Source organism: Apodemus sylvaticus, chromosome 6 (assembly GCF_947179515.1).
Source record: "Apodemus sylvaticus chromosome 6, mApoSyl1.1, whole genome shotgun sequence".
In the NCBI taxonomy this organism is placed as follows: domain Eukaryota; kingdom Metazoa; phylum Chordata; class Mammalia; order Rodentia; family Muridae; genus Apodemus; species Apodemus sylvaticus.
This window is the reverse complement of record NC_067477.1, coordinates 70,703,187-70,728,891: the sequence shown is the minus strand read 5'-3', so window position 1 is coordinate 70,728,891 and position 25,705 is coordinate 70,703,187. Positions and strand designations below refer to the sequence as shown.

The 25,705-nt window shown below is 41.6% G+C and overlaps 1 protein-coding gene across 1 annotated transcript in view; it reads left to right on the top strand.

Moving 5' to 3' along the window:
• Nucleotides 1–2,639: 2,639 nt before the first annotated feature.
• The window catches only part of Nubpl (NUBP iron-sulfur cluster assembly factor, mitochondrial), a 221,917-nt gene continuing 198,851 nt past the window's right edge, over nucleotides 2,640–25,705 (top strand). Inside the window, exons 1-3 of the mRNA XM_052185869.1 lie at nucleotides 2,640–2,785; nucleotides 3,246–3,393; nucleotides 5,494–5,528. Coding sequence (XP_052041829.1) covers nucleotides 2,678–2,785; nucleotides 3,246–3,393; nucleotides 5,494–5,528 — 291 coding nt within the window. The 5' untranslated portion in view covers nucleotides 2,640–2,677. The remainder of the gene's footprint in view (nucleotides 2,786–3,245; nucleotides 3,394–5,493; nucleotides 5,529–25,705) is intronic.

Below are 25,705 nucleotides of genomic sequence, written 5' to 3'. Positions count from 1 at the left end.
AAACCCTGTTTCAAAACAAAACAAAACAAAACAAAACAAAACAAAACAAAACAAAACAATGCACTCCTCCATTTAGATCTCTTTCAGTCACTCTATCCTCAAAAAATTCCTAAGATTATTTGTAATTCTTGCTTTTGGTTTGTTTATTTTTTTTTTTATTTTTCAATAAATAGAGCAGCCCCTCTTCTGTCCTTTCTCCCTACCCCCAACCCCTCCCCAATTAGTTCCTCAGAGAAGGGGTACCCCCACGCCTTGGGTACCAGCCTGCCCTGGGATATCAAATCGCAGCTGCACCAAGTGCTGCTCTCTTTCCCACTGAAGCCCAGCAAGGCAGTCCAACTAGGGGGATGGGATCCAGTAAGTCAAGAGTCAGGCATCAGCTCCAATGTTAAGGGACCCACCTGAAGACCAAGCTGCACATCTGCTACAGATGTGTAGGGAGCCTCCCCCATTCCAGGTCTCTGGCTAGTCTAAGGGATGCTTCCCTCTGACCCGCCAGATTTCCCTTCTCTCTCCCAGTCTTCTCCCCTTCTTCACACCTGATCCCCATCTCTGTTTCCCTCTTCATGCCCTCTCCCATCCAGGTCTCTCCCTCCATCCACTTCTGATGTCTATTTTATTTCCCCTTCTGAGTGAGATTCATGTATCCTCCTTTGGGCCCTCCTTATTACTTAGTTTCTTTGGGTTTGTGGATTGTAGCCTGGTTATCCTGTACTTTATGGACAATGTCTCCTTATCAGTGAGTACATACATCAGTGTCTTTCTGGCTCTGGGTTACCTCACTCAGGATGGTATCTTTTAGTTCCATCCATTTGCCTGCAAATTTCGTGTCTTTGTTTTTACTAGCTGAGAAGCATGGTTTTTACTTTTGATTTACGCAATACGCATAAATATATGTGGGGTGCACATCATCCGCGGTTCTTAACAGTCCACTCCCTGTCTTCGTATAACTCCAGAGCTATTCTTTCAGCCTGTCCCCACTTTTTACCTCCACCCAGGCATCTCCTCACCCAGGACCTGTCCTTAACTAACCAGGTTCCTCTTGTAGAGCTCAGCACACTTCTTCTTACATATCACACCATACCATTATTGTTCTTTGTTTGCTCTGAACCATATCTTTTAGCAGGGGGATGTTATATTTGGTGCAATGTAGAATATTCTAAAACTAGTGTTTGGCATGTAATAAGTAGGCATTCGGTATTTACTGAACAGATTATAGCGATGGTTCATAGTTTCTTTTTAAACTATGCCTTTTCCTATTCATTATAAAAAAACTGAGCTGGAAATAAATCTGAAGCTATATGAGGACACATGCCACAAAAGAATATGTGAGAGCAGGCAAGCTGGAAGAGGCAAGCCTAGTGTAAGGCAGAGAAAAAGGAAACAACAAGGGCCCGAGCTTGGCGGGAGCTTGCAAGAAGCTGGAGGCGTTCCAGAGCGTAAGAAATGGAATGCACTTCACGGGCAGTATTAATCCTTAAGGCAACTCTTTGATGTTGTTATGCCCATAATAAAAATATTAAAATTAAGAATCAGATCAGAGAAAAATAAGCTGATTTTGAATCCTTGATATGACAAATACAAATAAGAAGCAAACGAAGAAAAACCCTTGAGAAGTCTTATGCAGATTATCGAAGGCAAACTGTAGCCATACCACCGGCCATCTTTAAGTGGATCTGGGTTTGGATAAGTGTGTGAGTTATTTTTCTTACAGAGCTCGCTTTTGCTCTTTTATCTGTCTTGGATATAGTGCTGATTATCTGATCTATATGTACAGGTTCTTACTTCTACCGGGATAAATTCCATTCCCTCCTTCTCTCCTTTCTTCCTTCCCTCCTTCCTTCCTTCCCTCTTTCCCGCCCTCCCTCCTTCCTCAAGCTCCGTTTTTTACTCCATCCTCCGAGCAGATGATTGAACCTGGGGTCTCATATATACTATGCACATGCTTTGCCGCTAGCCTCGCCCTTAAATTCCTTCTCACTAGGCTTCTTTACTCGTTCTATTTTCTGATTTTGCGAGACATTTTGGAATCTAGAAAAGGATCCTCACCTCTCTTTTGTGGACCATTAGCAATAGAAGCATACATGCGGGGACTAGCTTAGTGCACAGTTGTACTGTAGGTCACACGCAATGTGTGTGTGTATGTGCGCACGTGTAAAATGTAATAATCTTAACAGTGGCATTGCTGAAGTAACCACATGCAGTAAGGATGTTAATCTTCAAGTTCCAGCATTTCCCATTTTTGTTAAGATGGGATGTCTTATTACAATTTCTAAATCTCAGTTTTTAAATTAATAACAAGAGAGGAGGATTGGCGATGTAGCTCTTTGTAAGTGTGCTTGCCTAGTGTGTGAAGGAGGCCCTGGGTTCATCCCTAGAATAAATCCAACCTTCAAACATAAAAATTTTTTTTTCCTAATAAGTTTTGTTTTCTCTGGAAGAATAAAATAAAATGTTATATGTGAAAAGGCTTTGGGAATATCTGGTCAAACGCTGCAAAAAAAAAAAAATGTTTGTAGTTGATGACAAACAGTATTGAAACAAATGGAGTTCCTGAGCTGTAGAAATACCAATCAGGTTCATCTCCAGGCAAGGGAAGCCAAGGGTTGCTACGTGACGTCATTTTTCCGCGCCGGGCGGAGTGCTTCCACCCTGGCCCGGGCAAGAGCCGCGCGCCATGGGGACCTGGCGGTGTTTGCTGCTCTTTGGAGGGGTGTCACTCCGGGGTGGTGTCGCGGCCGCTGTCCCGCCCCGGGGGTGCCGAGCTTTGGGTTGTGGGCGCCAGGTGTGTGCCGAGCGCGGGCGGGGTTGGTGCGGGCCGGACCGCAGGCGCCTGCGCTCTCTCGCTAGCGGCTTTCCTTGAAGGTGGCTGGGGCATGTGATCCCAAACTGTCCCGAGTATGGATGCGTGTCTTGCACATTGCTCTCTTGTTTTGGGGTTATTTCGTGAATAGGTTAAGGAAAAGGAAAAATCTGCGGAGGGCTTAACTCGGTAAAAGTCCATTTATTTTATTTTATTTTTAACATCCTCACACTGGCAGACAAATTTCAGCCTGAACACTTTATTTTTGACATTGAGATTAGCATTTAATAAAGAGCACTTAAAGGCTAGATCTATGGCAACGAACATTATTAGAAAAGAAAGCCCTGTTAAACCCAAACTCTGGGTTATTTTCTCTTTTACAGCATAGTAATCCAGTAATGAGAATGATTGGTTTAAATCAACTTTTTTTTTTTTTTTAAAGTTATTAGGCGCTGAGGGTGAGGCCTTGAAACAAAGAAGAACAAAAATCATGTCCCGAGGACTTCCTAAGCAGAAGCCTATAGAAGGTGTTAGAGAAATTATTGTTGTGGCCTCTGGAAAGGGTGGCGTTGGAAAGTCTACCACTGCAGGTATTGTAAGGTGTTCCTTCCCCTCCTGACGAATAAGCGGTGCTCTCAAATGCATGGCAAATGGTAAATGGCCACCCTTCAGGCTTCATATCTGTGATGTTTCTGACCTTGGTTCCTTAATACTAGGATTTGATAATGGCTGGGAACCGAACTAAACACTTTCTTTACCAGATTGCCTACTACTTAATAGAGCAAAAAGTAGTTAGATTGTCTACTGATATTCTGTTCACTTAACTAGGAATCTCTTTCAGAGCATGATATGCAAGTTACACTGACCACTTAGCCCAGTGTCTTTTCCATAGAACTGCCTAGTAATTGGTTGCTGTTACTTTTGAAACATCTAGTAATTGTATAATAAATTATGTCTGTTCTTTCCTAGTCTGTCATTGTACCTATACCTGAATATTTCCAATAGAACATTTTTTACTGTGTTTGTTTTTCATTTAATCACATAATTTATAGTATTGATAAAGTCACCAAGACCTATGTTCTGTGTTCAGGTGCATGTGTGTGGAGGGCAGAGGGTAGCATCGGGCGTCTTTGTTATTGTCCACAGTTTTTCAATGGCTGCCTGTCCACTGAGCTTGCAGTATCCGCCTGTCTCTCCTCTGTTCTTCCCAGTGCTTCCCAGTCACATCCAGGTCCTTGTGCCTGTGTGGCAAGCACTTTACCTATTTGGAGCCATCTCCTCTCTGAGGCATCCAGACTTCACATCTTCTTTATCCAGATACTAGTGATGGAGAATATTTTTGTGGGCCTTTGTGTGTGTGTGTGTGTGTGTGTGATTGTAATTTGTCACTAAGATGGTGTTTTAACACCAAGAGTTCTAAAATAGATCCATACCCAAGACTTAGAATTATTTCCAAAAGAAATCTTTTATTTCTAAAGAGATTATAAGGAATAATATTCTTGTAGAATTTCTTGTAGCCCTACCCATTAGAAGTCATGTATTGACTTTGTCAGCCTTACTGAGCTGGCAAGTAAATATGATGTATTTTGAAGGTTCTAGTGACATATAGCTCTGTGCCATTAGCCTCATCAGCCGAAGAGGTCATCTAAAAAATGTTTGTATTTAAAATTTGATGATTTACCTACTATCAATCTGGAATTCAAATTATTTTGTAATGTATGAATAGATCTGTAAGTACCATGCCCTAGGTTAAATAAGCTTTATATACTTTGTTCTTTTAATCCTCACAACACTTATAAATGTAGGAGATAGCTTTATTTTATAGAGGAGGAGGCAGTCTGACGGATAAAAACCTGTAGCTCTACGGATACCTGCATCAGCATTTATTTTAAAAAGCAGTCAGGGTTAGACGATACTAGAAGGTGGTGGAGCTGAGTTCAGATCCAGGTCTGCTTTGAAGTTTCCGCTTGTAACTGCTGTCCTGGTGGAACTGACAGCATTGCTCTGCAAGGAACTGGGATTCACATTGTGGAACTTGGCGGTCTGAGGACTTATTTTATCAGCCTTGCAAATGCAGTGCTTTAGGCTCCCTGCTCTCACTGTAGCCTGACTGCAGAGCTGGTTACTGTGCTTGGGGCATACTGCTCCTCCCCTGCTTGTCTCTCGAATCACTGGCGTAGGCAGTTTGACCGCCATACTCTGCCCTACACCATTATCTTCTTCACCTCCTTCTGTGCACAGCATCCCAGGCTTTCGTATCACACTTGTGTATGTGTGAGCTATACCTAGCACACTATTTATTTAAAAGGAGAATGGCTACATCTATTAGATACCAAACAGTTAATTTTTATAAATAAACTTTGAAAGTGAACTGTACATTTCATTAACATTACTTTAAGAAAAACTAGGTGAAATATTTGGATAAATTTGTAACAGATTATAGATGGGCTATTTAAAATGTTCAGCATCGGGCTGGAGAGATGGCTCAGCTGTTAAAGGCTAGGCTCACAACCATAAAATGTTCAGCGTGGGGTGGGTGTCTCTTGGTGGTTGCAAGGTTATTTTCTATTTTGTTCTTTTGCTTCTGGCATTGTCTCCCCATCCTTGCTTTACAAGGGAGGGACGTGTTGAAAGGCAAGTTAATTTTCATAGAAGGAAAGTTACTAAACCGATTTCTTTGTTTCTTTCAGTGAACCTCGCTCTCGCACTGGCAGCGAATGACTCGGTAGGTGCTCATCCATAGAAATACTAATGCATTGCCATGTTTTTAATGCAGTGATCAAGCGTTGTTGCCTGGAGCTGCACAGTTGTGTTTCAGTCAGGGCATGTTTTTAAGGGACTAGAAGCTCTGCCATCAGTACAGCTCCATGTAGTAACAGTGGTGCTGCAATTACATGTTGACCCGTGTCCCATGGTAGCTTTCATGAGCTTACACAGAGGCCATCTTTCAAAATAAAAATTTACTGTAACAGTCTGTATCTGTGATAGTAGTAGTCTGGATTCAACTCTTTTTCTGGAGGTAGGGCCATAGGATGACTCCCAAACATGTCTAGAACTTAACTTTGTAGCTCAAGCTTGCTCAGAATCCTTCTGCTTCAACCTCCAAGGTCCTAAGATTACAAACATATGCTCCTATGTCTGCCTGCTTCATCAGAAACAAGTTTCAACTTATTTAACTCAGTAAAACAAGTTAAAAGATACTCTGAAAGTAGAGTTAGTTCTTTGGAGCCGAACTTGAGTAGACTGTGTGTATAACGTAAGACTGAAGGATTGTTTATTTTCCCTTTCATAACATACGATTAACCGGTTAGTTAATTGTATATGTTTTGTATATGTTTAACAAACTGGGTAGCTTTTTGTACATTTGTATACCTTTTCATCTCTTCATATAAAAATTAAACCCACACATTCATGTGTATTTTGTGATAGCCCTTGTTAATTTTTAAGGTTTGTAGTTTTTATGTATGTGTGTTTGTGTGAGTGTATGTCATCGTGTGTGAAAAGGCCGGAGGAGGTCAGCTCCCTGGCATTGGAGTCGCCTGCAGTTTGTGAGCTGCCGTGTTGGCTCTGGGAACAGAGTTTGGCTGCTGCTTTCATGGCCGATCACTTTTCTTTTGAGTGAATCTTTAGATTGTTCCCCTTTTCTCCTACTGTCCAGTTAAAGGACAATAGGATTTATTTATCTCTTCTGGCGGCCAACCCTGACCTCCATAGCCCACTACAGTGGCTTTTTTTTTTTTTTAACTTTTTATCATATCCTCTCCTTTCTCCAGTTCCTTCTAGAGGTTCCTCATTTCCCTACCTACTCAACTTCATGTTCTCTCTGAGAAACAAAAACAGGAAAAACAAACAACAAACAAAACCAAAATAGTCAATGAACTAAAAAATAAAGAAATTTTTTTAAAAAAGGGCTGGAGAGATGGCTTAGTGGTTAAGAACACCGACTGCTCTTCTGAAGGTCCTGAGTTCAAATCCCAGCAACATGGTGGCTCACAATCATCTGTAATGAGATCTGATGACTTCTTCTGGTGTGTCTGAAGGCAGCTACAGTGTATTTACATATAATAAGTAAAATAAATCTTTTAAAAACATAGAAATAAAAACCTAAAAAATAAAGAAAACCAATTAAGAAAAATAATCAAAGAAACCAAACAAACCCACACTGAAACACAAAGCATGCACTAACTAACAGAAATCATGGAGTCTATTTTGTGTTTCCCTTTGGAGTGTGGCTGATATACCCAGTGCCACGCCCCTGAGGAACACCAATATTCAGGTTTGCAGCAGGATCAGTTGCAGGCAGCTTTCTCCTCCAGGGTGGGGCTTTGTGTCCACTTCCCTGCTCAGCACTGGGGTTTTGTCCAGTTTTACCCTGTGCAGGATCTGTTCCAGTGTCAGTCCTGTTGTGACTGGAAGGCACTCTTGCTTGCAGTCACCTAACACCTCTGGCTCTTAGAATACCTCTGGTTCCTCTTCTGCATGTATCCCTGAGTGATCCCTGAGTCTTAAGGAGAGGGGTTTGGTGAGGTCATCCCACTTATGACTGAGTGCTCCAAAGTCTCTCACTCTCTGCACATTGTCCAATTGTGGGTCTCTATGCGACTCCCCACCTGCTGCAAGAAGAACCCTCTGATGAGGGCTGGGCGATGCACTGGTCCATGGCTCTAGCAATGAGACATCACTAAGTGTGGTTTTATTGCTGTGTTCCTTTAGCAGAATAATAGTATTAGGTTTTCCTCCAGGACTATGACCTATATAGTCTCAGGTTGTTGGCCACATTAGCAGGGTCAGGCCTCTCATGGGGTAGCCCTGAAGTGCAATCAAGGAGTGGTTGATAACTACCTCATTTATGCCTCAATTGTACTAGTATATCTTCAAGCAGAAGTAGGTCTTAGGATTGATAGGTGAAATTGATGGTTACTTTTTCCCTCTGTTAGTATTTTCCAGTACTTTGAACTCAGGTCCTGAGGGGGTGAAGTTGGCACCAGCTCAGTTGCTCCATGTTCAGTGGTGTAAGCAAGTGTTGTCTTTGGTAATAGTGCCATATCATCAAATACTGGAGAGTAACTAAAACCTTGGCAAGAGCTTGTGATGTTTGCAGGTGTGTGTGTGTTTGTGTGTGTTTGTCTGTGGGACATCTTTGCCAACTACCCAACAAGATGTTACCCATTCCTGGAACTGTAGGTAGTAGAAGGCGGCAATTTCTAGTTGGAATATTGCCTACCCCACTATATGGTAATTAATTTAAATTCCTTTTATATTTGTATATAGTTTAGGAAGCTTCTATAGTAGTAGGTTTTCATATGATTATTCAAATATTTGGGTTTGTTCTTCCTATAGCAGGGTTTCTTTCAGGGATTTGAAGGTCGAACCCAGAGCCTCATGCTTTCTAACTTGATGCTTTACCAATGAGCCTCCCCGGCAGCCTGCTACAATAACATCCTTTTCTTCCTTTCACTTTTTAAATTGTATTTACTAGTAGTATTAACTAATACTGTGTTGTGTGTGCAGGCATGTGCATGTTACGGGTGTGGAGGTCAAAGGACTTTTGGAAGTTGGGTTCTTTTCACCTTGTTTTTGAGGCAAGGCTTCTTGTGTGTGTGTGTGTGTGTGTGTTCTGCTGCTGCTGCTGCAGCTACATGTAGCCGCCAGCAGCCACATGTAAACTGGGTTACCTGTTGAGAGAATTTTGGGGTTATAGGGAAGAGGGGCGAAAAGAAAGTGCGGCTAAGTCAATGTTCACTGATCAAAGCCGTAAACTTTAATGGCGCCAGACCTTTTAACAGTTTGGGCAAACCCTTCCCCCCAGACTCCAGGCTGAGTTCCGGTGGAAGTTGTCTAGCTTCTCTTGGAGGTCCTCGTCTTGACTGCTCCGGCAGCTGGGTGGGTCACCTGTTTAATTCAGGAATTCCTAGACCTGGAGGAACAATGAACTTAACCTTTACTTCGAGCACTCCACCCTAGGTGGAGCAGGATCCTGGCTAACTGGGAGAAGTTAACCTTGACCAAAGTCAAACTCTGACCAAGTGCAAGACTGCCCCAATATGGCTCTGTACAGCTACATACTTTAAACTAGCTGGCTTGTGATTCTGGGGGGATTTTCTTATTTCTGTCTTCTACCTTACAGCGGGAATTCTGGGATTACAGATATGCTCCATCTTTTGGTGTTTTTTTGTGGGTTCTGGGATCAAACTCAGGCCGTGAGGCTTGTGTGTCAAATGCTTTTACTGGCTGAAACATTTTGCTGGCCCTACAATGGCAGTCTTACATTATTTTCTTATATGCTAAGCAAGTTATATAAATGTTCTTCAGAAAACATGTTTGTCTTTTATTTTAGCTATAGTTTTTAGGAATATTTATACTCATTTCAGATAGATATTATCTGTTTTTTAGATATTAAAATAAGAATGAAAATGAACACTGAACATATTTAACCCTGCAAGTCATTAGTTGATAGCACATATCTATTTTATAATTCATTTTAATATCCCTTTCATATTTATGAAATATTATTTCATATGGTTTCTTATTTTCAACTTACTGGGTTTTAAAAATGTTCTATCATATTTTATATTACTATATGAAATATATAAAGTATAAATTCATATATATGCAAAATACAGGTAAGAATTAATTAATACTGCTGAACTAGGAATTCAGAATTTGCTAGAAATCAGAGCTAGGTATGGTCACATCTTAAGATCTGAGCCCTTGTTTCTGACAGTGTTAGGATATTACACATTCATAGTATTTGTCTAAATCACTCACTGTATTCACTGTAGAGCCAGCTATCCTAACTGAACATGTAGAAAACAGATGCTGCAGTGTTTCTTTAAGGTTGCGTGGCTGCATCGAGGAAAGTCTACCCTCAAGTAAAATTTAAGCCTGTTTCCTTACAGCTCTCTCCCTTTCTGGGGACAGCCATTCTGGCATCTCATTTATCTTGTCCTTTTCCCTCAGTTTCTTTTTTGCTTTTCTGGATGTGTCCTTGAGTCCTTCTGTGGGTTGGTAGGCAGATTAATGGCTAAAACTGTCTTAGTCATGAAACTTACTTACCTTTAATAGCAAAAAAGAATTTGTGGCATAATAAGGTGAAGATAGTTTTTAGATTTTTTGGGAGGTTCAGCTCAGTCTTAAGAGAGTGGGGGGCAGGAGTGTGAGGAGGACGGGAAGGAGCTACAGGCGGTGGGCGTGGCACTGTTGCCACTGTCACCGGGTGCCGCCTATTGGACTTCGGAGATACTTTGTCCTGAAAGAAGTAGCAGATGAGTACAAACAGGAAGTCAGCTCTTGTAGTTCTTTAGTTTCTGAAGATCTCTTGATATTTGATAATTTAAATGAAGATGTAGAATTATAAGCTCACAATCACTTTTTGAATTTTGAAAACAATATTCCATTTTCCTCTGAAATGCTAATGAGAATGCTTTTCTGATTCGTATTACTCTGTAATAATGTGTTGTTTCCCCCCTCGAAGCTTTTAAGGTTTTCTTTATGGCTTTTAAAGTTTAAAATTGTCACAACTATGTGTCTGGCTGTTGGCTGTAAAAGCTGCTGCATGCTTGGAAATTGGCCGGGCGTGTTCTCAGTTTAGAGGTGGCTTCTCTTAACCATGTGTCTGTTCTCATTGGGAGCAGGTGCTGACCTGCATGTGGTTCATTTTCTCTCCTACTCTGGCTGTTTGTCATTTGTGTTTCTCAACAGGCCTTACTCTCCCCTGCCTGCCCCTCTGCTCAGTTACAGTTACTTAACCTTCTAAGTTTACGTTTGGAGATTGCTTTCTCTAATTCTGGACACACAGAAGTTCAGCCCTACTTCAGACCTTACCCTTGCCCCAGAACGCTGTGCTGTCTGTTTGAACCCTCTGGATGGTTCAGTGCTAAGTCTGAAACCATGGACCTAGATAGAGATTTGGAGTTTTCTTAAAGATGTCTGATGTGCTAATAGCCCTGTTTCTGTTTTAGTTTTAAATACAGGATAGTTTAGTCTTAGCTGACTTTCCCCCTTATTTCAGTGGAGTTTGGAAGAAAAGGAAAATCAACTTGCATGTTTAGCCGTCATGAGGGAAGGAAAAGCCAGTAAACGGTCGAGCCTGCATGCTTGCTTGCTTGCTTATTTATTTATTTATTTATTTATTTCCTCAGCACTTGTTTTGTATCCAGGCTGGCCTTTGAGTGCACACTCCCTCTCCCTTAGCTTTCCTTTTTTGTTTTTGTTTTTGTTTTTGTTTTTGTTTTCTGGATTTGGTTTTTTTGAGACAGGGTTTCTCTGTATAGCCCTAGCTGTCCTGGAACTCACTCTGTAGACCAGGCTGGCCTCGAACTCAGAAATCTGCCTGCCTCTGCCTTCCAGAGTGCTGGGATTAGAGGTGTGTACCACCACCACCTGGCTCCCTTAACTTTCTAAGTGCTGATATTGCAGGCGTGTACTGACATGTTACACTAGTGATATGTTTAAACAGTTTTTGTGTGTATGTGTGTATGTGTGTGACTTGTGTTCACATGGTGCTCACACATCACAGACACTGGAAATAAAGCTCTCTCCCTCTCTCTCTAACGTTAGCTGTCTACTCTCCTTTAATATTGACAATCCTATTTCTTGATTTTTCTTCTATTCTAAACTACTTTTATGTTTTATTCTTTTACAGTATCATTTTTTAAAAAGTCTTTAGAAGCATTCATTTGTTATTCTTATGTATATGAGTGTTTTGCCTGCATCATGTCTTTGTAACACTTGGGCATACTTAATGCCCGTAGATGCCACTAGAGGGCGTTCAGCACTGGAGGTACAGACAGTTGTGATGTCAGGTGTGTTCTGGGATCGAACCTGGATCCTGTGGACGAGCAGCCCGATGCTCTTAACTGCTGCACGGTCTCTCAAGCCCCTTTAGTATAACTTTAATGCACACTTGGAAAGAGCACTGATTCAGACTGAAGGAAACAGAAAGGCCAACAGCTGTCAGAAGCAGCTGTGTGTGTGTGTGTGTGTGTGTGTGTGTGTGTGTGTGAATATCTAAGTACCTTTTCATGAATGGAGTCATATTTGATTTTCATGGAAAGAGGTACTGAAGGCCACGCTATGTTGGTGAGTTCGACAGCTTTCATTGATTGCACTCTGGCTGCATTTTCTCACCCATTTCCTTGTCTCAATTCTTCCCAGTATGCATCTGTTTCTACTGCTCCCATTGTAATACTCTACCTCCCACTGTAATTCCCTACTTTGTTGCAGATACTGTGTTTGACCAGACAGTCTTTGCCATTGGAGAGCTGACAGACAAGCACACCATGGTGACACCCTTCCTGACTGTGCTCCAATTCCTCCCATGGACCCTGTCAGTTCACTTATAACTGTTGGAAGCACATAGCTGTCCTGTTCAGAGTTATACCCCAAACCTTTGCTGCTATTCACGCAAAGCATTCTACATTTCTACAAGAGTGTTATGTGCAGTTTTCTGCAGAGTTCTGTGTCCTCTTTTCCAGGCCACCTCTATGTCTATCCTGGATATAGTACAAGGGTGTGAATGTTGGGGGGCAGGGAGGCAGGATTGAGTGCTTACAAAAATCCAGCTACTGTCTTAATGTGCATCTGCTGGTTGCTTATAGTGCTTACACAAATAGTTTATCAGTTAGCATTTCTCTGAGGGTAGGTCAATAAAGTGTCTGAATTCCCTTCAAGTAAGGGTCTTTCCCCAGTGTTGTGAAATTCAATGGCACTGTTTGTATTTTATTATTATTGCATTCATGTGGTCATTCTAGTATTTTTTTTTATAACGAACACTTATTGAGCACTTAATTATATTAGCACAGATAGCACTATACATAGAATAAGTCCCATGACATGTTTCTTAGTTCATTTTCTTTACATAGCAATGGAGAAGGACTAGGCTCTGTTAAAACAATAGTCTGCCTCTTTTAGAGATCAGTCAATCTTTAGAGGCCAGATCTCAATGCCTGCAGAGTTCAGGCCTCACCTCCCTGTTGGTCTCCCTGGGACAGCATTAACAAGTATCCCTAATGAATGGTTCTAACCAGCACCTTGTTTTCCCATGCTCTTTGTTACATACACCATGTTGAACTAAATTACATGATGTAAAACTCCCTCTCCCCATTCCCAAAGTTTATAGACATCTGATATTTCCTTTGTTCTTGGGATTGCTGTTGAGCTCCTCTGGCTTTCTTCTCATGGTCTGTCTGTCTGTCTCTCCCTGTCTCTTATTCTCACCCTTACTGAAGCCTCTTTCCTGGACTTAAAAATCAACCAACCAACCAACCAACCAACCAACCAACCAACCAACCAACTAACCAACCAACCAACCAAATAAATGGATAGTCTCATTCCTCTATCCCAGTATCTCAAGTCTTGGCTACCTCCAGCAGCAGCTAGTACAGTGTTTAAGGCTTGTGTAACACAAAATAATCTTTATTTTGTGATTGAATTGAGTATCTAGTCGATTTTCAGGGTGTAAGTACTGAGCTCTTTTTTCTTTTTTCTTTTTTCAAAGTGATGTGAGGTGGGAACATTTGTGATAACTTAGTGACTCTGATGGTTAGTATTAATTTTCAAGTTGGCAAGATCTGGACTCACCAGACAAAGCTCCAGGCACAGCTGTGAGGGGTTATTTAGCCCATAGGCATGCCTGTGAGGATTTTGTTGATTGGATTAGTTGAGATAGGAAGGGGGTGGCTCCGGTCTCTGGGCTTGGAGCTGGACTATATAAAAGGAGCAGGCTGCACACCAGCCTTCATAGCTCCCTGCTTCCTGTTTGTGCAGCGTGACTAGCTGCTCCAGGCTCCTGCTGTTCCTTTGATCCTAGTGTGTTGCTAGTCTAGAGTACCACTCCTGGGCACTGCAGATGACCACTTTAACACGTCCTATGCATTACAGGTATAGTATGGGTAGAACAAACTCCTTTTCCTCTAGTTGTCTTTGTCCTCTGGGAATAGCACAGCTCCCCCACATCCTGCATCAGAAAGGTTTACTTATCTCTTCTGCTGCTTTGTGAACATTTGGGAAAGAGTGATTTTTTTGTCCCCTTTTTCTTTAATCTGTAGTTTCTAAGTCTGGTGGTCTAAGTCTAGTCACATAGTGAGCTATTTGTTTCTGTTTTTTGAGACAGGGTCTCAAAAATAGCTTAGGTTAGATTTCAAACTCACTATATAGCCCAGACTGGGTTTGGATTTGCTGCATAGCTAAGGATGACCTTAAACTTCTGTTCTTACTGCTTCTTGTCTCCCAAGTGCTGGCTTTTGATTGGTGCGTAATGACCGTGAAGAGTTCAGTAAAGAGAGTGTACTTCTCCAATAAAAAATATACATAGATTCAAGTATGGAATACGTTCTCTATAGCATGGTTATAAATTGTGCTTTTATTTATCACAAATAATTGAAATCTAAATGAGATGATACATATAACATACTTACTATAATGTCTATCCTATAGTAAGTTGCAAACAAAGTTTTAGTGTTAACAGTTAGATTAACACTTTCTGTTAACAATATTTTAAAGTAAAAGTCAATGTATATTTTACTTGACTATTAGCAAAATTTTAAGTTCTTACATTCTATTTTTAGAATGACTCACTAAGTAGATTTTAAATTGGATCTGAAAATGGAAAAGGAAGCAGTATTATCTTCAAAGAATTTGTCTTTTGGTTATCTTTTCCGTTGATGTTTATCTGAAAATATTTGTCTTTTCCTGTGCTCACATAATGCCTTCATGTGTTCTCCTCTCCATCTGTGCTGCTTTCTCACAGATGTCCTTCCCATGTGACTAACATTGTCCTAAGCCTTTGCAGTTCTGTGATGAACTTGACAGTTTTAGAGTCAGGTTCTGGCTGGGTATGTGGCACATGCCTATAATCCTAGCTAGTGTTTGGGAAGCAGAGGCAGAATGATCATAATTCAAGGTCACCCTCACCACACAGAGCAAGTTCTACTTCAAGGCCTGCTTGGGTTATATGAGACCCTAAATCCCAAAATGATGTAGTTTTGGGGGTTGGAAAAGTTGAACATATTAATGTAGCTCCCACCCATAATGGTATTTTCTGCATTAAGTGGTTCACATTCTAGCTTTTTGCTGTTAGGCAGAGCTGGGCCTGTTTCTGGCTGACTCGTTTATACTGAATGGCATTTGCCTCTGCCTTCCTCATAGAGTTTTAGAACAAGACGATGTATATGGAATGCTCACAAGGTGTCTAGCACACGGTGCATGCTGACAGTGCTAAGATGAGGTCCTTGTCTTTGCTGGTACAGGATTATCTGCAATGCAGTTATGATGTGATTCTGTAGTAAAAGGATGTTTCTCACAAGCTTGCACGGAAATCTAGACGCAAGTACTTAAGTAAAGTTCATGAAGTTCGTTTCATCTTTTCTTTAGCATCAGTATTGTAAGAGGACTGCATTCTGGTTTGTTAACCTAATTTTTTTTTTTCTTACTTTATTTGTATGAGTACAGTGCAGCTGTCTTCAGGCACACCAGAAGAGGGCATCAGATCCCATTACAGATGGTTGTGAGCCACCATGTGGTTGCTGGGAGTTAAACTCAGAACCTCTGGAGGAACAGTCAGTGCTTTTGACCACTGAGCCATCTCTCCAGCTCCTTCAAAGATAATCCTTAATATGAAATATTTTATTAGTGCATTGAAATTTACATCTACTGAGAGATTCTAAAAATATTTTTAATCTTTATAAAAACTGACATACTTTTAGGGTAAAAATATAAATCCTAATTATGTTTTTTTCCTGCAAATATTTGATATTTGCAGAGCTATGTGTGCATTCATCCACTGCATTTCTGATGAGCAGCTTTTCCGTAGTCTTCACTATGTGGCATATTCCTGTCTTGAGGGACTGTGGGCACCTAGGCTCTGTGCTCAGCATGGTGACAGTGCTTACACAATTGGAAAGACCTTGCTCTTCTCGCTTTATCTCTGAGTGACTGTTTAGTAGACTCTTGTTTCCCGTTTCTATGGACCCTCTACTTGACTCTTGACTTTTCTCAAGTCAACCCTGCCTCCTCAGTGTGCCTTTCTTTGTTTAAACAGGGTTTCACTTTGTGGCCGAGCCTGGTCTTGGTTTTGTGATTCTCCTGTCTTAGCTTTCAGACCCTGGAACTGTAGTGTGCCACCATGCCTGTGCTGCATGGCTCACCTGGGACCTGTTTCTCTTAGTGGCCACTGGTGCTCTTCCCATCTTTTCCTACTTACAAGCCTTTTCCATCTCCCATTCTCCATTTCACTGAAAAGCGACTTTTGTCAATAGCTTCTTTCATGTTCTTCGCATTAAATCTCTTTTCTTCAGTCATCCTTACACCCTTCCCTTTCTGCCCCGGAGAGAGATGCCAGTCCTGATCTTTCTACTTATTTTATTAATTATTTTATTTATTTACATCCACAATGTTGCCTCCTCTCCCCCTTTGCAGAGTTTACCCCCCCAATATCCCTCCCCTTTGCCTCTGAGAGGGTGCTTCCCCTATATTCCCCCCACCCCACCCTGGGCATCAAGTCTCTACAGAATTAGGCGCATCCTCTCCCATTGCAGCTAGACAAGGCAGCCCTCTGCTACATATATGTGCATATATGGGCCTTGGTTCTTTAGGAGAAGTCTTTAGGACTTCTCAGGGGTCCAGATTAGTTGATACTGTTGGTCTTCCTGTGGGGTTGCCATCTGCTTCAGTTCCTTCAGTCCTTCTCCCAACTCTTTCATAGGCGTTCCTGACCTTTCAATGTTTGGTTATACATTTGCATCTGTCCCAGTCAGCTGTTGGTGGAGCCTCTCAGCGGACAGCCATGCCAAACTCCTGTCTGCAAGTACAACATAGCATCAGTAATAGTGTCAAGGACTGGAACCCACCAAGTTGGGCTGGTCAGTCGTTGGACATTCCTTTAGACTCTGCTCCTTTTTGTCTCTGCATTTCTTTTAGACAGGATCAATTTGGGCTCAAAAGTTTTGTAGGTGGGTTAATGTCCCCACCCCTCCACTGGGTGCCCTGTCTTAAATACTGGAGGTGGTTTCTTTGGGTTTTATATCCCCACTGTTGGGCATTCCACATTGAGTCCTGGGAGCCTCCCCCGTCCCAGGTCTCTGGGACTTTCTAGAGGTTCCCCCTAACCCCTCCCCACCAGCAGGTGCATATTTGCATTCATTCTCCTGGCTCTCTGGGCCTCTGTCCTATCTCTCCTTCAATACCTGTCCCTGTCCCCCTTCTCTCCCTCTTACCTCTCCCACCTAAGTATCTCCCTCCCTCTGCCTCCCATGATTATTTTGTTCCCCCTATAAGTGGGATTTAAGCATCCTCACTTGGACGTTCTTTCTTGTTTAACTTTTTAGGTTCTGTGGGCTGTATCATGAGTATTCTGCACTTAGCTAATACCCACTTATCAGTGAATACATACCATGCAATGTCCTTTTGGGTCTCGGTTACCTTACTCAGTTTCTAGTTCCATCCATTTGCCTGCAGAATTCATGATGTCTTTGTTTTTAATAGCTGAATAGTGCTACAGCTTCGATGGTGAAGACCCAAAAGGTTATCTAGAGTACTTTACTCGTGTGCTTGGTACTGGCTGGGGTGACTGGCCAGGGTTGTTGAATGGCATATGCTAGCATGGTTACTACTTGTTGCCTTGTCTTGTCCAGAGCTCGGCAGCCACAGTGTGGTGGAGCTCCTTGCTGGTGACTAAGTGCTTCTCAAGTTGGTGTCCTGGTCATTAAGGAGCAAGCTGTATGGCCTTTTGTGACCTAACCTAGTTAGACAGTCAAAATTGACATGTGCTTTCCCAGGGTTAATAGGAGGGGACATGGGACTCACATCTGATGGAGGGAGTATTGCAGCCTTCACATTGCCCCAACCTGTGGTCTTAACTCTCCTACTCCATTCTCACCTGACAGTCATCAACTGTTGGTCTTTTTAACTGGAGAAATAGCTCATTTCTCTGTTATGAATCTAGGTAAAACTTTATAATTTTGGCAGTTGCAGAGGCACACACTTATAACTTACACATTTTAGAAGGTAGAGGCAGGGGGATTAGGAATTGAAGGTTATCCTCATCTACATACCAGGTTTGAGTCTAGCTTGGGCCACATGAAAGTATGTCTCAAAAAACAAAACAAAACAAAACAAAATGGAGAAACAACAACAACAACAACAACACTACCACAAACCAAAAAGCAACCTCTGTCTTTTACTTTGGTCACTCTAAGCTCCCTCCTGTTGAATTAAATAGTGATTTATCACACTGTAGAAATGTTCTTACTGCATCCAGGCTTCTGCCCAAGTTGTGTAGCTCAGGTCCTAGGGCTGGTTCTACCCAGTTTCCCCCTCTGGACTCACTGTACCCCTTTGTACTGATTAGATGTCTTCCTTGCCTTCTGTGTCAGCTCCTATTACCTCTCAGCTTCTTGGTTGATATCACTTCCTCTGTGAAGCCTTCTTAGTGGTTTCAGATCACATCATTTCCTCTTTGTCCCTTCATATGTTCATCTGCCATTAGATGACCCAGGTGTCAGGGCTGCATCTTAAATGAGTTGCCACTGCTGCCTGGCCCATTGCTACATCTCTGGTAAATGATGAAAGTAGATTTGTTGTGGTGGACATTTCCAAAGTTTTGAACGAGTTCCACTGCTTTCTCAAATGCCCACAAATTGCCAATGATCATTTTTGCCGTAGAAGAATTATATTTAGAGAAGCATTTGTGTTTCAGCACTTTTAATTTTCAGTTAAAACATATGCAGCACATTCTCAAAGCTTGTGTATGAAAGTGTTATATGCTAGAAAATACAGTGGAGTGCCTAAGAATGTAGAAAACAAACTTCAATAAGAGTAAAGGCTGGGAAAATAAATCTGAGTTGGTAATGGTACTGTTTTAGGTTGTGGCATTTTAAAGCTTTAATTTTGGCCGTGGACTATTTCACATGCTAGATTGTGTTCCAGCGTGTTTCCTTCTGGTCAGGATATGTGTTCATTCCCTTTTGGCAGGTGCAGTGTGTGAAAGGGCTGGGGTCAGCACTGCTGTACAGAAGTGGGTCAGAGCACTCAGATGAAGGGAAGCAGTTTTAGAGAGCCTTTGTTTATTGTTGGCACGAACAGATAAAAACCAGAAGCTTGGGCCTCGCACCATGTCTTGCTTCCTCTTCCATCTCTCATAGGCTTTGCCAAATTAGCCACATCAACCAATTTTATAAAAAAGGAGAAGTGGATTGCTGGTTTTAATAGTTCTTTTTAAAGAAGCTTCTTGAGAAAGTCTTTCTCTTGTTGCCCTCCCTTAAGCTTCCTTTGTAGTTTTGTAAAGCCAGTTAAGGAGCTGGAGGTGTAGTCTGTGATATCCAGCAGTAAATCACAGCCCCTTTCCAGCAGGCTGGGAGCGCCAGTCCTCTGGGCTATCCGTGGAATCATGGGGTAGATAAGAAGCTAGGGACTGCTAACTGTGCTAACAGTCCAGCAGGCAATCGGGATTGCTGCCTCTGGCTCCTGAACAGCCTGTTTGGATTAAGGGAGGAAGTCCTGAGGGAGTCTCAGAAGGTTGCTTGGACCCCTCCATGGGAATAGGTTGCTCTTGGTTTTGATTTTTCCTGTCAGCCAAACAGAAAGCATAAGACTTCTCCAAGCCTTGGAACAGCTTTGGCCTCAAACTTGTACTGGAATATTATCTGCAGTGTGATTTTTTTTTTTTTTTTGCTAGTAACCATGGAAACTGATCGAAGTGCTAGTCTTGTCCTGTGGGTTCTTTGGGGTGGCTTAAAAAAATGACTGTGTCTAATCCTGTTCTTCAAATGTGCATTTTCTTTAAAAATGATGAAAAGACATCATAGTTAATTGAGAATAAGCTCTCTGTGTCATGCTTCAAACAGCCTATTTCAGACATTCGATGCAGCTGAAGAATATCTGGGTCAAGACATAGGAGTGAAAATTTTTGTTATATATGAGCATAATTCCTTTAATTTGTGATTTTGATCTGTTGTGCTCGGTGCTTGTATATGCAGAAGAAGAACATGTTTAATCTCACCTGCCTAGTGATAGAGGACTTGTCATAGAAATTAAGGCATGGCTGTTATTTTATCAAATCACTGTCAAAAACAAGGTGGTTTAAATGATCATGTTAGAGATAATAAGGTAAAAAGCATCTAAGCAATTAAATTGTTTAAATATTAAGATCTCACAGATGTCTAGTAATACATCTTTTGAAAAGACCTATTTGTAGCTAAAGTAGTAGAGGCTATCTGGTGGCTGGTTATCTTTGGGACTCTGAACTTTGACCTTTCCTCTCTTTTCCCAAGTGAGGATCTGGTGAGAGGGAGGAGTCTAAGCAGAAGCAGCCTGGGAGTTACTGGTGCTGATAGGAGGAAGCCTTTCACTTAGGCAGTTTCAGTCATTGACTGATGTGATTATAGAAGAGGTGTCTGAGTCCAAAGTGATTGCATTATGAAAGGTTTGCTTAGTGTTGTAGTCTGATCATTATTGAAACTTGGATGACTGAGGTTTCATCTTGCTTTTGTAAAATGTTTTCTCATTCATGTTCAAAAAAGTCCATGTCTTGGCATGAAAAACCAAGGAAATCGAATGTAGTGCATGCATGTACACTGTGGTCATCTGTTCATTCCAGAAATTACTAGGTACTTACCACATGCTAAGTACTTCCCTGGAATCTGCATCTGTAGAATAAGTCAAAGTTTCTGTCTTTAAGGGTTTTACATTGAAGTGGGAGAGGCATAATAAATGGATGCTTTGTTTCCCTCCCCATGGTTATCCTTTTTTAAAATTTTTATTGCATATTTTCTTTATCTAGATTTCAAATGTTATCCCCTTTCCTGGTCTCCCCCGCACCCCCAGAAATAGGATTCCATCTTCCCTCCCCCTGTTTCTATGAGGGTTCTTCCCCACCCACCCACCTACTCTCCCATCTTCCCTCCCCCTGCTTCTATGAGGGTACCTCCTCACCCTCGGAAAACCCCTACCCTGGGGCATCCAGCCTTCTCAGGACCAAGGGCCTCTCCTCCCACTGATGCTTGACAAAGCCATCCTCAGCTACATATGCGGCTGGAGCCATGGGTCCCTTCATGTGTACTCTTTGGTTGGTGGTTTAAGTCCCTGGGAGCTCTGGGGGGTCTGGTTGGTTGAGATTGTTCTTCCTATGGGCCTGCAAACCCCTTCAGCTCCTTCAGTCCTTTCTCTAACTCCTCTATTGGGGACCTTGTGCTCAGTCCAATGATTGGCTAAGAGCATCCACCTCTGTACTTGTCAGGGTCTGGCAGAGCCTCTCAGGAGGCAGCCATATCAGGCTGCTGTCAGCAAGCACTTGTTGGCATCCTCAATAGTGTCTGGGTTTGGTGACTATATATGGAAGGGATGAATCCCCAGGTAGGGAAGTCTCTGGATGGTCTTTCCTTCAGTCTCTGCTCCACACTTTGTCTCTGTATCTTGATATCAAATACTCCCTTGAGTATTTTGTTCTTCCTTCTAAGAAGAACTAAAACATTCATACTTTGGTCTTCCTTCTTGAGCTTCATGTGGTCTGTAAATTGTATCTTGGATATTCTGAACTTTTGGGGCTAATGTCCACTTATCAGTGAGTGCATACCATGTGTGTTCTTTTGTGATTGGTTTACCTCACTCAGGATGATATTTTCTAGCTCCATCCATTTGCCTAAGAATTTCATGAATTCATTGTTTTTAATAGCTGAATAGTACTCTATTGTGTACATGTACCACATTTTCTGTATCCATTCCTCTGTTGAAGGATATCTGGGTTCTTTCTAGCTTCTGGCTATTATAAATAAGGCTGCTATGAACATAGTGGAGCATGTGTCCTTATTACATGTAGGAGCATCTTCTGGGTATATGCCCAGGAGTGGTATATAGCTGGGTCCTCAGATAATACTATGTCCAATTTTCTGAGGAACTGCCAGACTGATTTCCAGAGTGGTTTTACCAACTTGCAATCCCACCAACAGTGGGGGAGTGTTCCTCTTTCTCCACATCCTTGCCAGCACCTGCTGTCTCCTGAGTTTTTGATCTTAGCTATTCTGACTGGTGTGAGGTGGAATCTCAGGGTTGTTTTCACTTGCATTTCTCTGATGACTAATGATGTTGAACATTTCTTTAGGTGCTTCTCAGTCATTTGATATTCCTCAATTGAGAATTTTTCGTTTAGCTCTGTACCCCTTTTTTAATAGGGATATTTGGTTCTCTGGAATCTTTTCGTAGCAATGAGAGTCATGAAAAGCAGTGTGAAGACCACAAGTGCTGAGAGACGCTCTTCTCGGTGGGTTTTCTGAGGTGGGACCTCTCAAGACAGAATTTGAGCAGAGAAATGACTGAATTGAGATATGGAGCTACAAGAAGAGCAAACATCCTTTATCTTGGACTATTTGAGGAATAGGAGGAATGTCATGTGACTAGAATGAACCCAAGTGAAGGTAGATGGGTGCATGTTTTACAAAGCAATGTAATTCATAGTGGAAAGTTTAATTTTTTTTTTTTTTGAGACAGGGTTTCTCTGTATAGCTCTGGCTATCCTGGAACTCACTCTGTAGACCAGGTTGGCCTGGAAGAAATTTTAAATTTTGCCCTCTCCAGGAGTATGATATAGTGGTATTTTAACCAGAGTTTTGACATGATTTATTCTTGCTTTAAAGACTCCAACTATAATGTATAGAACAGAGTTAAGGAAACCAGGAAGACTAGCTAGTGCTGATGCAGGAATCTGGGCTGAAGATAGTAAAAAGCTTGGACTGTGATGTGGGTAAGTTGATAGTTTCTACAAATGCCATGAAGGTAGAACTTCCTGCTAGTAGGTTGAGGATGGTGAAGGAAGAGGTAGCATGGGTATATGATAACATCTCTTTGTTTAGTATAGTAACATATAGATAACAGAAATTTACCTTTTTAAGTGTACAGTTCATTGGCATCAGCTACATTTACATTGTTATGTAATCATCCCCCGTGTCTTTCCCCCCAGACTTTAGCATATTCCCAAAACGAAACTCAGTATTCATAAACAATAATCCTCTCAGTTTCTGGCAATGGCCCATGTCCTTTCTTTCCCTGTGAATTTGATGACTCTATGTACATCACCTCATACAAATGGAATCATAGAATTGCCTTTAGTGTGTGGTTTATTTCTCTTAGCAGTATGGTTTCATTTATGTTGAATTTAATTTGTTTGCAGGATTGTTGTTTTACTTTTAGCAACTGTGTGAATGCTAGTGGTCTTTCTGAGATGGAGACAACCTATGAAGGAGAGATTGATAATTAAGGCCACTTCTCTTTTACATACATTAAGTTTCAAACACTCAAAAGACATTTGAGAGTATTGAGGAAGTCCAGAGCTCAGAGGGAAAGTTGGGGCTATGGATTTAAAGTTGCATGTCCTCAGAGTATAGTCAGCATGTGAGCCTACATAGAAGGAAAGATAGAGTTGAGAAAATGATCTTTTAGCAGTTTGTGTATTTTGAGGATGTGGTGGAGGAACATGTCTAAGATTCAACCAAGTTGTTAATGATGTAAAAAAAAATGACATTGGTTTTAAAATATTCTAATGGATTTTAAGCAGTTGCTTTTCTTCTTCTTTTTTTAATTCCCTTTCTTTGGCTTAAAATAGTGGCAAGCTTTTTTCTTTTCCATCTTCTTTGAGGAATTAAAGTGTCAGGATGAGTGTTGACTACAGGGATTATTCCCCAGTGGTACACAGACTAGAAATACTACCTTGGTGGAGACAATTAGAAAATTAACAGATGCCAGTGCTGATAGGATAGAGGGTCTTGTTTATGAACAGAGTATTCTAGTGAGCAAGCCAGCTGCGCATGACTAAGGGTGGCTTCTATCCAGGGCAAAGCGTTTGGGGAGAAGTTGTAGGCTTGCTCTTTTCTTTGCCAGCAGAGGCTTTTAAGCTAGATTCCTTGTCTCTTTCTTTTCCTGAGGACTAAGTTGCAGAAGAAAGACCATGCCACCTTGGTGGGCTGGACAGGGTGGAGAGTATGTGCAACGCTAGAAGGACTCCCAGAAACACTGGTTCGTAGGTTTGTGACTAAGGACTTAGCATTATTTGTTTTTATCCTTTTAATAAAAACCAGCTTGATCAGCTCCCAGTTTTGTCTTTACAATCTTCATTCCACAGGGCTTGTGAATTCAGTTATTTAAAAAATTGTTCCATTTTTGTATGTTTTGAGTATCAGATCATTTCAAAAGTAGTGTGGTGGAGAAATTGTTCCCTCTATTATAAAACAAATGCAAAAGAAATATGGTTTTAGTTTGCTAAGAAAATATTATGATCAAAGAAAGGAAAATTTGAAAATCTTAGTCTACTAAGTACCATTTTTCAAGGAGGAAATGAAGTCAGGAAAGAGTAGCCCTGTTTGGAAGCAAGTCCTATAAATGGATCAGGAGTAGCTAACATCTGCTTCTGTCAAGACTGCAAGGCTGCTGCTTGTCCTTGAGCGAGGGCCCTGACATTTTCACACGCACTATGAAAATGACTGGGATAATATAGACGATGTTTTATTTTTATACATGATTAGACAGCGAGGATGGAAGCCAGCTGCTAAGTGTGTGTCTTGTGAGTCACTGCAGGAGATATGGCAGAAGCTGTAGTAACTCACAGGTGGCAGGCAGGGACTGCTAGATGACCCTCCTGTGTCTTATGCTTAACTGTTGCTCTTGGCCCTGGTAGAATTGGGAAGTTAGCAGATCCTGCCACACAGACTGTGGTTCTATGAGTTACTTTGTAAGACTGAACTAACAAGGCATTCCTTTAACTGTGTTAGTGATTAGCTGATAAATGTTAGACCCTGTGGTGGGAATTATGCCTGGAGTGGTGAAAAAGGCCATCGGAGCTGCGTTACAGAACAGATGTCCTGATGTTAGGGAAGCCAACAAGAGAAAGTGATCCTGACCTGAGGGTTCAGAGAAGAGTTGCCCCGGGGAGTAAAGCCATCCCATTGCCTTCTATAACCTCTAGTGCGGTCTCTGTCATAATTCCACTATGCTTTTTCAGAGCTATAGTCACTGCCACTGTTAACTCCTTATTTATGTGTTACTCATCTCCTTTTCAGAGCTATAGTCACTGCCACTGTTAACTCCTTATTTGTGTGTTACTCATCTCCTTCCACGCCTCTCCCCAGTTTGGTTTTGTTGTTAAGGAGGGAAAATTTCATTTGGTCCTTTCTAGCTTCACTGACCATGACCGATTCTTTGAACCATTTTTTAGCTGCAGGAGAGGCTAGGCAAGTATAGAATCCAGTTTTTTCAAAGAAGCAAACTCTTTGTATGACCTGTTGCTATGCTCCTCACCATGATTGTCATGGACTATAGCCCTCTGGAATCATGAGCTACAAGTTAAATGCTTCCTTATAGGTTACCTTGGTCATGATATTTTATTAAGGCAATGGAAAGGTAACCGAGACAGGAACTTAGGATCTAAAGATAACCACAGATGGTCATATGTTAGAAGCAAAATGGCCCAAGAGATCTGTTTAAGACATAGAGAGAAAGAAAAGGGGTATTGAAGATGATTTTGGGTTTTAGAGATGAATGAAAAGATCATAATGCCACTTACCAAAATGAGTTTCCAGGGTGAGGTTGAACTGGATTCTTCCTCTCTTACTTGAACTACTCACTCACTTGAATCTAAATCTTGATGACTAGGACCGTATGATCTCGCTTTCCAACCACCAAATCCAATAGAAAATGGAGGAGGCAGATTGAGTTATTTTTGTGGGTTAATACTACTTTTATGACCAGCACTTGCTCGCTGGGAGCTTGTTAAATAAATCAGAATCTCTGGGAATTGGTATTTTTAGGTCTGGGACTTGGCCGTCAATTTTGTTAACAAGCTCCCAGGTGATTCTGATACAGCCACCTCTTGGGGGCTCTTGGTAGAAAACCAATGGCCTTTGGATTCAGAGCCCATGCTCT